Below are 16236 nucleotides of genomic sequence, written 5' to 3'. Positions count from 1 at the left end.
AGGGCTTTTTTTCTGTGAGGAAGGCAATAAGCCTGTAATTGCCACAGTTTTATGGAAAGCCGGATTGATCTAAAGTCAGAGAACATCAGTTCAAATCCCTGTAGTGCCACTCAGCAAGCTGTGTGACCCTAGGCAAGTCATTTCCTTTCCTTTGGCCTCTGTGAAATGGGGAGGAGCAGGGATGGGGATGGACCAGGTAACTTCCTGCTCTGAACCTAGGATCCTCTTAGATATGGTGAAAATGAAGGGGTGACTCCCCTGGACAGAGTGGCAAAGGGATGGTTGCATTTGTGTTCTAAATTGGCTTAATGGAGAAATAAGAACTCTGTGGGAGATGGGTCATTGTGGGCAAGGGTCCACTAACGCAATCCCACGGGAGGAGGGCTGGTCCAGCTCTGTTTGCATATTTACTTCTACAAATGGTTGGCTCCCAGTCAGTAGTTAATGGAATGAGGATGAGGTCCTTGCACAGAATCATTTCCTGAAAAACATTTCCAATTACAAACACATCTTAGTCTTTCTTTTCTGGTTTGTTCTACCCCCTCAAATGAATTAGCCTGGGCAGTGAAGAAGGGGAGCTTGGGAGGTGCAACCTCCGGAGCCATTTTTTTCCCCCACAATGAACTACACACACACACACACACACACACACACACACACACACACACACACACACACACACACACTTCCATTTAAGTTCACCTTTAGAGTTCCCAGCTATGGTTATTGAATTTTCTATTCACACTTAGAGAAATGTGTAAATATCTCCATATTCACAGCTCAGTTCTGACTATAAAGCAGAGTGCAGGGCAGATGGTTCTTTCTCTCCTTTTATAAACATGGCTTCATGATTCCGAGGATATCTAAACTGGAGTGGCTGCCTCTAGGAAAAGGAAAGGAGAGAGACAGAGAGAGACAGAGAGAGAGAGAGAGACAGAGAGAGAGAGAGAGACAGACAGACAGACAGAGACAGAGAGAGAGAGAGAGAGAGAGAGAGAGGAAGAGAGGAGAGGAAGGGGGGGCAGACAGGCAAGCTTTGGCCAACATCCAAATGAACTGCGCTTATTTTATAAAGTGAAATGGGGGAACAACCTTTGGTCTCCTTCCTCCCATCCCTGTAGCTCTACTTCGTCACCTCAGTGGATATCAGGTAAATCTGTCACTGGCCTGGGGAAGGAGCTAAATAAACAGCAGCTTCATGAAACTCAAGATGTGCCATTTGGGACTAAGTCTGTTTCTCCCTCTCTCTCTTTGTTAGGAAATTTCATTCGCTGTCCAAATCCATCATTCCTCTCCCTGGCAAATCTGAAAGAGGTCTTTTAAAGTAGATGCTGTGTATTTAGCAAGTAGATGTTGGCGAGTAGTTAGGAGGCCAGACTCAGTAATAAAAAAAAAATGTAAAAACACACAAATACACACACACACACACACACACACACACACACACACAGATTCAAGTAGTGCCCTGGCATGCTTGGGACCTTGCTTTTATTATTGTTGCCTGCATCTGATAGGCAGCTCTTTCCCTTGCTTACCAAAATATGAACTAAAGTCTTTAGAGAAAATGGCTTTTCTTTACTTAATGGATGGAAAATCATTATCTGATCTGGAATTGAATGGTAGAGCTGGGATTTAAATCAAGACTTTGGGGGTGGAAGTAGGGGGAAGGGAGAAGAGGGTGTGGGTGGGGTCCAAGGTCAGTCCTCTCTAACCTTCTAGCACAAAACAGCCTTTTAGTAGAAATTTCTGCCTGCGGCTCAAGGGCAAGGGTTGAGGGAGTGGGAGGAAGGAGGCCAGAATGGAAACATTCAGTGGCCACCATCTTTTTTTCCTTTGTCTTCTAGAAAGCTGACTCACAGAATTACAAAGAAGTCCAGCCAGCAAGGGACTTTTAAAATTATTTAATCCAGCTCCTTTGCTTTATAGAGCTTCCTAAAGAGTGTGTGACTTGTCCAAGGTCATGCAGCTAAGTAGACGTATCCTACAAACTGCTCCAGGACTAGAGATACATTCAGAAGTCAAGACTGGAGAAATTGGGGTGCCAGCTAAGGCCTCAAAGTCAATTTAGCTGTTTGAGGGACGGAGAATAGAGAAGGGGAGAAAGAGGGTGGCCAAAAGAGAGACTCACAGTTTGGAGGCTGGGGGAAAGAGGAAAAACCAGAGAAGGAAATGGAGGCAGGAGAGAATGGGATAGGTTCACTTTGCAGAAGTCATGTCAAGGAAGAACAAGATGGCGCCCGCAGTATCTGCTGAAGCATTCAGTCTAAAAGTATTTGTCAAGTGCTTATGTTTCAAGCATTTGTGCTAAGCATTGGGAATTCAAAGAAAAGTAAAAAAGTCTGCCCTCAAGAAGCATACATTCTAATAAGGGAAATGACATACAAGTAACTAGGAACATAGATATCTAATGAGATGGCAGAAGATAGACCAAGAGAAAAAGTCATGAGCAGCTGTGGGGGCTGGCAAAGGTTTCTTGCAAAAGGTTGCACTTGAACTGAGTCTTAAAAGTACAAGTCAGGGAAACCAAGTTACTGAAAGGCAGAGTCTTCTAGTTTGGGTCACAGCCAGTACAAAGATAGGAAGGTGGGCTGTGGAGTGTTGTATTTAAGAACTTGCTGCCCTGTGAATTCCACCTTTTAAACAATCAGCATTTTGTTCCCTGTCCTTATCAGTTTTCTGTTTTAATTCTGCCCCTTGATGGTCTCACCCATCCCCATGACTTCACATATCTCTTCTCACAAATAATCTCTCAAGGCTTTATCCCTAGTCCAGACTTCTTTGCCCAAGCTCCAACTTCTTCCTGGATGAAACCCCTGTTAATGTTTGAACTCGTTATCTTTTTTGAAAAAAAGAAAGCCTTCCTTTCCTCTCCTAACTTCTTTTTTTTTTTTTTTTTTTTTTTGGTGAGGAAATTGGGGTTAAGTGACTTGCCTAGGGGTCACACAGCTAGTAACTGTTAAGTGTCTGAGGCCGGATTTGAACTCAGTTCCTCCTGAATCCAGGGTGGGTGCTCTATCCACTGTGCCACCTAGCTGCCCCCTAACTTCCTTTTCAGTCCTCCAGAATAAAAATCTCCAAATCATCTGAGGTGCCTTTGAATTCTTGATCTATAATATTGTGATCTTTGATGCTTCCCTATTTATCACAATTCCATATCTATGTCCTTATAGTTCTAAGCTCTCTTATTTGTTCTTTCCATTCACCTTGCCACCACTCTTGGACCAACCTTCATTATATCTTTCTTGTATTAGAAGTGGGAAGTCATAGAGACAGAGATCTAAACCTGGCAGGGATATCAGGCAAGTGTTGCAATCGCCCTCTTTTTTTTTTTTTTTTTTTTTTTTAGGCATTGGGGTTAAGTGACTTGCCCAGGGTCACACAGCTAGTAGGTGTCAAGGGTCTGAGGCCACATTTTTTTTTCTTAACAAACATTTATTTTATTTTCCATTTACATGTAAGGGTAGTTTTCAACATTCATTTTCATAAGATTTAGAGTTCCACATTTTTCTCCCTCCCTCCCTTCCTTTCCTCCCCCCTCCACAAGATTGCAACCACATTATATATGTACAATCCACAAGTGTTCTTTTTATCAGTTCTTTCTATAGCAGTGCATACTATGCTTCCTCGTTAGTTCCTTGGGATTGTCCTGGATCATTGTACTGCTGAGAGTAATTAAGTCATTCACAATTACTCATTGAACAATACTGCTGTCACTATGCACAATGTCCTCTCAGCTCTGCTCACTTCACTATACATCAATGTTCATTAGTCTTTCAAGGTTTTTCGGGGATCATCCTGTTTGTCATTTCCTGTAGCACAAGACCATTCCACTACAATCATATAACACAGCTTTTTCCATCATTCCTCAATTGATGGACATTCCCTTGATTCTCAATTCTTAGCCTCCACCAAGAGTTGCTATAAATATTTTTGTACAGTTTTTCCCCCTTTTCTCTTTTTCATGATTACTATTGTTAACTGTTTCCCTTCCATCCTATTCCCTCCCCATGATATTTATTCTATTATCCATCTTCTTTCATCCTATCACTCTTCAAATGGGATTTGCTTCTGTCTGTCCCCTCCCCCACTCTGCCCTTCCTTCTTTTGCCCTTCTCTCTTTATCCCCTTCCCCTCCTATTTTCCTGCAGGGTTATAGAGATTACTCTACCCAGTTGAGTGTGTACATTATTCCCTCCTTGAGCCAATTCTAATGAGATTGAGGTCTTTATGAGCCAGTTTTGATGAGTGTTAGGCTCATTTGCTGCCCAGATTAAATAGATTACTCCACCCAGTTGGATGTGCCTATTTGTCCCTCCTTGAGGCACCTCTGATGAGTTTAAGATCTTTGAGCCTTTTCTGATGAGTGTAAAATTCATTTGCTGCCCTGCTCTGAGGCCACATTTGAACTCAGGTCCTCCTGAATCCAGGGCCAGTGCTCTATCCACTGCGCCACCTAGCTGCCCTGCAATTGCCTTCTTACAATCACCAATGGTCGTTCCATCTCCATACTCTTCCCTTCCAGCCTAACTGCAAACTCTATACCAGTGACCTTGACCTGGATGATTGGCAAAATAGTGGGACGTGTTGTTAAAGAAATTTGTGGGGGGCAGCTAGGTAGCACAGTGGATAAAACATTGGCCTTGGATTCAGGAGGACCTGAGTTCAAATCTGGCCTCAGACACTTGACAACTACAAGTTGTATGACCCTGGGCAAGTTATTTAACCCTAATTGCCCTGCAAAAAAAAAAAAAAAGAAAGAAAGGAAGAAATTTGTGAACATTTAGAAAGGGAAGTGGTCATGACTAAGAGCTAGCAAGAATGGGTCATGCCAAAACTAATTCAATTTTCTTTTTTGATAAGAAATGAATTACTAGGCTTGGGTCTGTTGTGGAGGGGTTTTTGCTTAGGCATGGATTGGAATTGCTGTTCTCTCAGTTCTTTTGTAACTCTAAGATTAATTCTGAGGTCAAGAGAGTATATAGACTTAGGTTTCTAGATTTCAGCAAAGAAATTTGGCAATTACTCAACAAGCCTTATTGTTTCCAATTCCTTCTTTGAGCCAGTTCAGATGAGAGTAAGGTTAAAGAGACCCTCCCCACCTCTCATCTTTCCCTCCACTGTAAAAGCTTTTTCATGCCTCATATGTGACATAATTTACCCCATTCTACTCCCTTCTGCCAATGCATTTCTCTTCCTCATCCCTTAATATAATTTTTAGATATCATCCCATTGTAGTCAACTCACACCCATGCCCTCTGTCTATGTATACTCCTTCTAATTGTCCTAATAATGATAAAGTTCTTAGGAGTTACAAGTATCATCTATCCATGTAGGAAAGTAAGAAGTTTAACCGTATTGAGTCTGTTATCATTTCTATTTCCTTTTTTAACTTTTTAGGCTTCTCTTGAGTCTTGTATTTGAAAGGCAAATTTTCTATTCAACTCTAGTCTTTTCATCAGGAATTCTTGAAAATGTTCTATTTCATTAAATGCCCATTTCCCCCATGAATGATTATAATCAATTTTGCTTTGTTTTTAATCCTAGCTCCTTTGCCCTTCTAAATATCATAGTCTAAGCCCTCTGATCATTTAATATAGAAGCTGTGAAATCTTGTGTTATTCTTACTCCATTATATTAAATTGTTTCTGGTTGCTTGCAATATTTTCTCCTTTACCTGGGAGCTCTGGAATTTGGCTATAATATTCCTGGGAGTTTCCATTTGGGGATTCCTTTCAGGAGGTGATTAGTGGATTCTTTCAATTTTTATTTTACCTTTTTGTTCTAGAATATCAGAGCAGTTTTCCTTGACAATTTCTTTAAAGATGATGTCTACGGGTTTTTGATCATGACTTTCAAGTTGTTCGATAATTTTGAAATTATCTCTTCTTGATCTAGTTCTTGATCAGCTGTTTTTCCAGTTTCATTTTGTTTTATTATTTCTTGATGTCTCATGGAGTCATTAACTTCCACTTGCCCAATTCTAATTTTTTTTGGTTTTGGTTTTTTGGAGGTTTTTTTGTTTTTAGTGAGGCAGTTGGGGTTAAGTGACTTGCCCAGGGTCACACAGCTAGTAAGTGTTAAGTGTCTGAGGCCGGATTTGAACTCAGGTACTCCTGACTCCAGGGCCGGTGCTCTATCCACTGCGCCATCTAGCTGCCCCCCCAATTCTAATTTTTAAAAAATTATTTAGTATTTTGTTTTCACCCAATTATGTGTAAAAACACCAATTCTAATTTTTAAGGAAATATTTTCTTCAGTAAAATTTTGACGTTTTCCATTTGGCCAATTCTACTTTTTAAGGAGTTCTTTTCTTCAGTGAATTTTTATACATCTTTTCCCATTCAGCCAATTCTGCTTTTTAAGGAGAATTTGTATGCCTCTTTTGCCATGTGGTCTATTGTTTTTCATGTGTCATTTTCTTTAGTATTGTTTTGTGCCTCCTTTACCTAACTATTGACCCTTTTTCATGATTTTCTTTCATAACTTTCATATCTATCCCCAATTTTTCCTCTACCTCTCTAACTAAAAAAAGAAAGAAAGAAAGAAATCCCCCCTACTTCTTCTCTACTTCTAGATCTTGCAACCTCCAGAGTTGTCTCCTACCTTTACTGACCTCTTAGAAAGTCTTGATTTTTAAAAATTCCTGTGGGCATGGCTTTTCCTACAACTAACCAATGGCTAGCCACCCAAAAAATCCATCAAGAAATTGATCTAAGAACTTTTTCACTCATCCTAAAGGATTAGTATTTCTTTTAAGATCTTAATGCTTCATTATTTTTATTACCTGCTGATTATATACTGTCGTTTCATCAAGCCAACTGGGGAATTCATTCCCCCCACCAGAACTCTAAAATACCTTTCCAGTCTTACTGCTTAGCAAGGGACCCAGATGGCTCTGGAGGAGAGAGTAAGGCTGGTGACTTTGCACAGCCCTGCCTCACTTAAATCCAATTCACTTGAAAGTCAAAACGGTACCCTCCTGATATCATTGGTACTCTTTGAGAATAAAGGACAAACAACAACCACACTTTCTTCACCCTTTCCCCCAGCCAATATGGATTGTTTTCTCTTCTGTGAGCCCATCCTTGCTCCTTCTTTATTTTACACTGTCCCTTCTATCTAGAATTGACTTTGCCTTTTTAGTGTCTCACTATTGAAATCCTATCTATTCTTTTAGGGCCAGACCCAAAGTCACCTTCTTTGTGAAATTTTCCCTGATCTTTCCCACTGAAAAATGCCCTCTCCCTGGTTTTACTCTTACGTGTCTACTTATGTCAGGTATTTATGTCAGAGGTTCTTAGTCATTTCTTTATTATGGACCCTTTTGGCAGGATGTTAAAGCCAATACTCCTTCCCACTTAATGTTTTTAACTGCATGAAATAAAATACACAGGGTTATGAAATAAACTAAAAGTTAGTGAAAACAAAGATGTAATTTTTTTCCTTGCAAGTTCATAGATCTACTTCTTCCTTCTTTTTTGCCAAGAATTGGGGATACAGTCTATGGCAAACGCGCGGAGGTGGGAATCATATATAGAGAATAGACCAGTTTGGGTGCAGTGCAGAGTGTAAGGTGGAGAGTAACATGCAATCAATCAGTCAATGAAGGTAGGATAGAGCTAAATTGTGAAAGGCTTTAAATGCCAAACAGAAGGGTTTATGGTCATCCTAGAAGCAATAGGGAACCCCTAAAACTTCTTGAGCAGCAGAGTAACATGGTCAGTCATACCCTTTAGGAATGTCAATTTGACAACAGATCAGAGGATGGATTTGAGAAGGGAGAGACTGGAGACAGGAAGAACCATTAGTGGATGATTTCAATAGTCCAGGAAAGAGATGACAAAGACTTGAACCAGTAATGCTGTGTGAGAAGAGAGAAGGGAAGAGATATGGAGTTAGGGAAATCACAGAGAACAACTTCAGTTAACCCACAGAGGATAAATGAACACAAAAGGCCCATGGTTACGGAGAGTATGTGTGGACACTTTGCTTCCTTGTCTTGAGGGATCATTTCCTGAAGGAGATAGGATTTCCAAGTTGCCTACTACCTGCCCTGTTTCATTTGGGAAAACATTTTTTAAAGCATCATTTACAATATATACATAACTTGAAAAGGATTATAATGTCCATTTAACCAAAAAGATTGGGAATAATGAAGATAATTAAAAGAAAGTGGTGAATAAGGGTTGGGGAAGAGAGTTGGGACCTGAGGAAACAGGGAGGTGACAGAGGAAAGGGGGACCACAGCAGGAAAAATAATTTGGAGAGTAGTTGAGGAATGGTGATCTGGGGGGGATGACAAGAAATTTGGGTGGAGAGATAAGAAACTCCCAGCTTTGACTCTGGAATAAGGACATGTGGGTTTGAATTCTGCTCTGCTACTTACTCCCTATGTGACCTTGGGCAACTCTCTTAATTTCCAGTAAACACAGAAGCCCTTATATGCAATAACTTCTCTATTGGCCTCAGTTTCCTTTTCTGTAAAACAACAAACACACCTCTATAATGCAGATTTTTTAACTAGAAGCCTTCTGAATTAGAAAGATAATGTGATAGAGGACAGAATTGTGGACTTGGTCTTCAAATACCTGGATTCCAGTCTTCTCAAATTTATTAGCTGGGTTTGATCCTGAATAAACCAACTTAACTACTCTAAGCCTCAGTTTTCCTTCTGTAAGAGGGTAGGTAATGATAACACCTCTCTCTCAGGGTTATTGTAATGACCTAAGGCAATTGTTGTTCTGTCCTTCATTCATGGAGGAAGACCATGTCATGACTTGTAGTGGATTGGATTTAAGTGAGGGCAGGGCTGTGCAAAGTCACCAGCCTCACTCTCTCCTCCAGAGCCATCTGGGTCCAGTGGCAAGATATACATCAGGACAACTGGAGATGGCCCCAGATGTTTGAGGCAATTGGGCTTAAGTGACTTGCCTAGGGTCACACAGCTAGTAAGTGTCTGAGGTGAGATTTGAACTCAGCTCCTCCTGACTCCAGGGCCCATGCTCTATCTACTGTGTCACCTCACTGTAATATGGTAGGGTGAAAAGAATGCTGAACTTGGAGTTACCCAGCCTGAATTCAAATTCCAACTCTTCTACTTAGTAGCTGTGTGACCTTAGCCAAATCACTTAACTTGTCTGGGGCTCAGTTGGACTAGATGACCCCTATAGTCCTTTCTAGCTCTAAATCTCTGATCTTGAGTCCTAAAGTGCTAAGTAAATGTCTGCTATTATTACTCCAACTCTCAACACTATGAGAGATCAGCTTGGATCTCCCCTTTAGCCCTTTCAGTTACCGGTTGCAAAGGTATTCCCTGGGGGGAAATTGTCCAGCTAAAAGGTGACATCTCTTTTTAATTTTGCCAGTGTCTGACCTTCAAGAAGAAGGGATGAATGCTATCAATTTACCTCTCAGCCCAATCCCCTTCGAGCTGGATCCTGAGGACACCATGCTAGGTAAGTCTTTTATACCTCATTAGAACCTCCCACCCCCACCCACAGGAGCTCAGCACAGCCAACAACTTACTTAGCACTGAATTATTTTTCTTTTCTTTTTTTTTTTTTTAAAGAGGAGAATGAAGTCCGGACGATGGTGGATCCAAATTCACGGAATGACCCCAAACTTCAGGAGCTGATGAAGGTAAGTGAGGCTAGGACAGCTCTTTATAGGACAGTGCCTTGGGAAGTTCTATCCTTCAAGCAATTAACAAATGCAATGCCATGGAAGAATTGTGGGTAGTGATGGAGGTCTAGCCTTGGAGTCAGCAAGATTTGGGTTAGAATTCTACCTCTGACATATAATTTGCTATCAAAGAATTAGCAGATTGGGGAGGGGGGGACACCATATGGAACACAAAGATAAATGAGATTCGATCTCAGTCCTCTAGAAACTTAAAGTCCAGTTGGGGAGAGAAGACTTAAGCACATAAAAGGGTAACTAAAAATACAAGGCAATAGGCACTAAGGACTGAACGAAAGGTCTAACATGCTTGTGCTAGGAGGGGACAATGGAGGGAGAGCTCACTGTGGGACAGTGATCAGAGGAGGTTTCATGGAGGAGGGCTGACTTTCTCCCCTCATCCTCTAGCCTAGCTGAGCCCATCTCAAATGATTCCTTCACTGACTTCAAGGGGGAAAAACAGGCTGGAAATGGACATGTGTACACAAGGTGTCCCAAGCACTGGAATCTCTCACTTCTAGAGTTAAGGGCAGGGTCACTGGTGGGCAGTTGCTTCAGGACTACCTGCTTCCACAGGGATGGTGTTCCAGCACCCACTTCTTGCCCCAGGGGGGGAAACTTAGCTTGGATCTGATCTCTTGGATCCTGTCAAACCTTAGTGAGCTACACTGTTGGGATGGGCTTGGTTAGGACTTGTCAAGGAGACCTCTGAGGAGCTTGGAAACCCCCCAGAACAAGTTTTGGGTGATTCATCGGGTGGTATTCTTCCATCAGAACAGTTCTAATTTGGCGTCTTGACCTGTTAGCAAACCCTGGCTGGTAGGAATGGAAAATTACCCATTTGTTAACATATACGTATTGGTAATGTAGTCACATGCAGTCCCGTGTCTTAAATGTGTATAAGTTTAGGACTTTGAGTGAGTTCGATGTATGGCATGGTCTTTGGGAAGAAAATAGATTTCAAGATGCCAAGATTTCAACACACATTAAGAATGAGATCCTGGCAGGTCAGAGGAAAAACAGAAAAAAGTTACACCCCTGCACCCTGACTAGCTCAGTAACAAAGTGAGAACCAGGAATACAGTGTCTGACTGAGCCATTGAGTTCAATTTTAAATGTAAGAAAACACTGACATTTTAAAACAATTGTTACAACATGTCTAGCTTTCATAAAAATGTTCAAAAAATATATAAATGGCTTCTAAACAGAACTTTGTCCCTACATATGATTTATTCTAAAAGACCAGTTCATAGGATTATAGGTTTAGAACTGGAAGGGACTTGAGAGGTTTTACAGTCCAAGTGCCTCATTTTATAGATAAACTGAGGCCCATAGAGTTTAGTGATTTGTCTAAGCTCACACAGATAGCAAGTGACAAAAGCAGGATTTAAACCCAGGTTCTCTGAACCCAAAACCAGTGCTTATTCCACTGGGCTACATAGCCGTTATGTCTTATTATTCTTCCCCTCTATCTTTTTGTTAAGTAAGAATGGCTAAGGACCTGGTGAAAATAATTTGCATTAATAAGAGAATCTCTGGGAATTGCCACCCCCCTTTTTACGGGCCTCTCTCACCTCCCTTCTATTTTACTACTGCCGTTGGAGTCCCAAGGAGTGCTGGGAACAGTCAGAAGCAGGCATCAGCAACTTTAGCCCTGAGAGCAAGCAACACTGATGGGAGCTCCTTGCAGGCTAGAGTCAAGGGAAGAGGAAAATAAACAGAAGAAAAACAAAGGGTATAGGAGAAGGAAGTAAGAGTAAGAACAAGGGGCAGCTAGGTGGCGCAGTGGATAGAGCACTGGCCCTGGATTCAGGAGGACCTGAGTTCAAATCCGGCCTCAGATACTTAACACTTACTAGCTGTGTGACCCTGGGCAAGTCCATTCAAAGGCAGCATCTATCTCCATATGCTTCAAGCTTACACTGCTTATTAGTACTTAACTACCATGCCAGCAGATGGGCCTCACTGACTAGTTTGCCATATTCTTCTTCTTCTTCTTCTTCTTCTTATTATTATTTTGGTGAGGCAATTGGGGTTAAGTGACTTGCCCAGGGTCACACAGCTAGTAGGTGTCAAATGTCTGAGGCTGGATTTGAACTCAGGTCCTCCTGAACCCAGGGCTGGTGCTCTATCCACTGCGCCACCTAGCTGCCCCTTGCCATTTTTTTCTTGAAAGGTGATAGGGATAGGGACTGAGATTGTGATTCTGTTGTAGAGAACTCTGAGTGAAGAAACACTCCATCCAATGTAAGATAGCAGCACCTTGTCTATAACTTAGAAATCTTAGAGAGTCACCTAGAACACTGAGTGGTTAAGATGTTTACCCAGAGCTACTCAGCCGATATGTGTCAATGGGGAGATTGAACCCAGATCTTCCTGGCTTTTGGGACCAGCTCCCTACGTATTCTGCCATGCTTCCTTTCGCCTAACCCTAACCCTAAGTTTTACAATTCTGGTTTCTGTCCTTAAATATTATTCTTAAAATGCAAAAATCACTTAAATCTTAATTATGACTTATAAAAATAGTTCATAACCTTTGCCTCCTCCTGCCACTTTGTAGGTATTAATTGATTGGATTAATGATGTTCTGGTCGGAGAAAGGATAATTGTGAAAGACTTGGCTGAAGATATGTATGATGGACAAGTTCTGCAGAAGCTTTTTGGTAAGAGGAAATTACCTGGAGGGCTGAGATAGAATAATACAGGGGAAAGAACACTGGATTTGTAGTCAGCTGTCTTGGGTTCCAATCCCAGCACCGTGATTTACTGCTACAAGCAGTAACCTCTCTGAGCCTGTTTCCACATTTGAGGAGGATTAGACTAGCTAACCTCCAAGTTCCCGTCTTGTTCTTTCTCTATGATCCTAATAACATACAACTGGCTCCTAGGTCAAATCAAGGTTAGGTAACGGTCCAAAAAGAGAGGCATGTTTTGGCTCAATATAACGAAAAAGCTCCCTACCAGTTAAAGTTGCCCCAGAGTTGAGTTGGGTGGCTTTGGGGCGTGTGCATTTCCCATCATTACAGGTCATAAGCATATGTTGGATGACCAGAAGTACAGGTATATTATAGAGTATAGGATCATCTTAGTTAGTGGGAGTTGGAGAAGATGGTCCCTGAGGTCCCTCCCAGCTCTGAGAGTCTATGATTCCTTCATGAAGCTTTCTTCATCTTTCCCAGCCAAGTGCTTCCTCCCTTATTTGAACTTCCATAGCACTTGTTCCACCTGTCTGGCTGTATTTTTTGCATTCTGTTCTGAATTCTAGTTATTTTTACACTTCTCAATGAGATTATGAGCTTCATGAGAGCAAGGCTTATGTATTGGGCTTTTTTTTGTTTGATGAGGCAATTAAAGTTAAGTGACTTGCCCAGGGTCACACAGTTAGTAAGTGTCAAGTGTCTGAGGCTGGATTTGAACTCAGGTCCTACTAAATCCAGGGCCAGTGCTCTATCCACTATGCCACCTAACTGACCTGGGATTATGTACTGTTTATCTTTATATCTTCCACAATGCTAAGAAGCATGCTTTGATCATAGCAGGCAATCAGTAAATGTGTGCTGAATGACTGAACAAACAAGTGAATGCCTCAACTGTCAATTGATTTCAAAGTTTATTTGGCTTAGAGGAATCTAGAGGGTAGGGGCTGCTTGGTATAATGGAAAGGCTTATGGACAAGATGTGAGAAAGACCAGAATTTGAGTATTGACTCTGCCTTAGTTTACTCATTTGTAAAATGGTTTTGCCTCTACCTCATGGAGCTCTTGTGAGGGTTAAACAGGATAAGGTACATAAAAGTATTTTAAAACTGTAGAGTGTTATTTAAATATAAACTACTATAAAGTGTCTCCTTTAGTAACAAATAAAAAAAAGCCACCACACAACCATTGACATTCATCCAATTGGATGGATCTTTATAGACTCTCATAGCTGTAAAGACCTCAAATATCATTTAGTATATTAAAAAAAGAAACTCAGGAGCAGAAATTTACACCATAGTATCCTTGCAAATAAGCCTTGAAGCATTTCTAGAAGACCTTTTATGAAGGGGAGCTCACTATTTGTAGAGATACTCCCATTCCACTGTTGTGTGGCTTTGATTGTTAGGAAATTTTCCCCTAGGGGGCAGCTAGGTGACACAGTAGATAAAGTACCATCACTGGATTCAGGAGGACCTGAGTTCAAATCCGGCCTCAGACACTTGACACTTACTAGCTGTGTGACCCTGGGCAAGTCACTTAACCCTCATTGCCCCACAAAATAAAAAAGAAAAGAAAAGAAAAAAAGAAAGAAAGAAAAGGATATTTTCCCCTACCTTCAGCCAAAATCTACCTTCCCACAAATTTTTACCCATTGGGCTCTCTGGGACCAACTTAAGGAAGTATAATTCCCCTTCCACATACTAGCCATAAAATATTTGATGATAGTTACTGGGTGCCCTGGGAGTCTTCCTTCTCTACATTAAACACTCCTAATTCCAGTTCATTCACCCAACTGATCACCCTTCTATGGACATACCCCACTTTGTCAACATCTTTCTTAAAATATAGCAGTCAAAACTGAAGATAGGACTCTATGTCATGAGGATCAGTGAAAGGAATTGCAGAAATGGAGGTTCAATGTAAGAGAAAAACTTCCTCACTATTAGAGCTATAAGGGCTGCCTCAATAAGACTCTCCTTCACTGGACAGCTCCAAGCAAAGAGTGGATGAACTATGGCAGCCATCCTGGCTCATGCATCTCAGTTTTCCAGGCCAGAAAAGGATGGGTGGAGGGGTCTGGCTGGGGTGCTTTGCTTAGCATGTGATATAAATGGAAAAAAACAAATCTGTGATTTTCTTCCCTTATCACTCTAGAGAAACTCGAGAGTGAAAAGTTGAATGTTGCCGAGGTCACCCAGTCTGAGATTGCCCAGAAGCAAAAGCTACAGACTGTCCTGGAAAAGATCAATGAAACACTTAAATTGCCCCCAAGGAGCATCAAGTGGAATGTTGACTGTGAGTTTGGGGTTCTGAATGTTATTCTCAGATGGAGAACTGGTGTTTTCCTGTGTTATCTATACCCAAATATCTTTCATTGCTTGTGTTTGGATCCAGAGTACTTAGCAGAGTGCCCAACATACTCCTTTTCATTTATTCACTCATTCAAAGAGCATATCTAACAGACACATGCTGTAAAAGACATGGGTCTTTTGGGGTGAGGAGAGTGTGATTGGCTTGGGAAACATAGGCTTCCAACCACACTGCAGGAAGGGATCTATGGCACACAGAAAAGGTTTTGCTTCTCCCCTTGGAGGAGAACAGGTCTTGATTCCTTGAAAGCACTAGATTCAGGGGGCAGCTAGGTGGCATAGTGGATAAAGCACCGGCCCTAGATTCAGGAGGACCTGAGTTCAAATCCAGCCTCAGACACTTGACATACTAACTAGCTGTGTGACCCTGGGCAAGTCACTTAACCCACATTGCCCTGAAAAAAAAAGAAAAAGAAAAAGAAAGCACTAGATTCAGCCCATGATAGATCATTAAATGTTTGTTGACAGATTGATTGATTGAAAACAATTAGAAATCAAGCTATCTATAATTTCTGTGCTACATAAAGGAAAAGTGATGATTTTGAATATAATACCAGTTTTTTTTTCCATTTTGATTTATTTTCCCCGTCATTTTCTTTTTTAAAAAGTAATTGTTGGGGTTCAGCTATGTGGCACAGTGGATAAAGCACTGGCCATGGATTCAGAAAGATCTGAGTTCAAATGCAGGTTCAGACACTTGACACTAGCTATGTGACCCTGGGCAAGTCACTCAACCCTCATTGACCCGCAAAAAAAAAAAAATTGTTAAAAAAGATAGCCCCCCAAAAAAGAAACTGTCTATTATTACATGAAAGCAATAAAATAAATTGCTTTTGAAAAAATTAAAATAAAAAATATGTAAAATAAAAAAGAGATCGCTCTCTCTCAGGGAGGGGAAAAGGATACAAAGGAGAAATCTGGGTGATATGAAAGCTAAAGACATAAAAGGAGAAGAAATATGATGGAGAGAGCCCAGTTACTCAAAGAAGTGCACCAAATTTGGAAACACACAAGACTTGAGCTAAAAATCTAAGTTCTGCTGCTTACTTCAACCTGTGTGGTGTGGGGCACCACTCACCTTGTCTAGGTCTCAGTTTCCCCATTTTATAAGTTGACAAAGACCCTCTAGTTGCTTTCTAAAGTCTCTTCCAGTTAAAAATCCTTTGGTTCCAAGAATGAGAAGCAAGTGGCAGGAGAAGCAACAGAAACAGTGAGGAAAGAAAGGAAGAGAGAGACAGACAGAGACAGAAAGACAGAAACAGACAGAGAGACACAGAGACAGAGACACAGAGAGAAAGATAGAGATACAGAGACAGACAGAGAGAAGGAGACAGAGAGAGAGAGAGAGAGAAAGCAAAGCAAAGTTGTAGCTGAGCTTATAATAACTGTTGGTTGGGATGTCACAGTTCTGGTTTTCATAGCAACTGCAACTCGAGCGTTTCCTAAAACATGAAGCATTAAGCCTTTCACTGTCCCCAGGGATATACAAT

At 41.2% G+C, this 16236-nt stretch overlaps 1 protein-coding gene across 3 annotated transcripts in view; it reads left to right on the top strand.

Annotated features, from left to right (window-relative positions):
• Positions 1-16236, top strand: part of PARVA (parvin alpha) — a 158867-nt gene that overhangs the window by 89353 nt on the left and 53278 nt on the right. For all 3 annotated transcript variants that reach the window (XM_043971298.1, XM_043971300.1, XM_043971299.1), the window contains exons 2-5: positions 9366-9455; positions 9569-9639; positions 12239-12341; positions 14532-14672. In XM_043971298.1, coding sequence (XP_043827233.1) covers positions 9366-9455; positions 9569-9639; positions 12239-12341; positions 14532-14672 — 405 coding nt within the window. The remainder of the gene's footprint in view (positions 1-9365; positions 9456-9568; positions 9640-12238; positions 12342-14531; positions 14673-16236) is intronic.

This window comes from Dromiciops gliroides, chromosome 6, assembly GCF_019393635.1.
Source record: "Dromiciops gliroides isolate mDroGli1 chromosome 6, mDroGli1.pri, whole genome shotgun sequence".
In the NCBI taxonomy this organism is placed as follows: Eukaryota; Metazoa; Chordata; class Mammalia; order Microbiotheria; family Microbiotheriidae; genus Dromiciops; species Dromiciops gliroides.
This window is presented reverse-complemented; position numbering and strand designations above follow the sequence as displayed.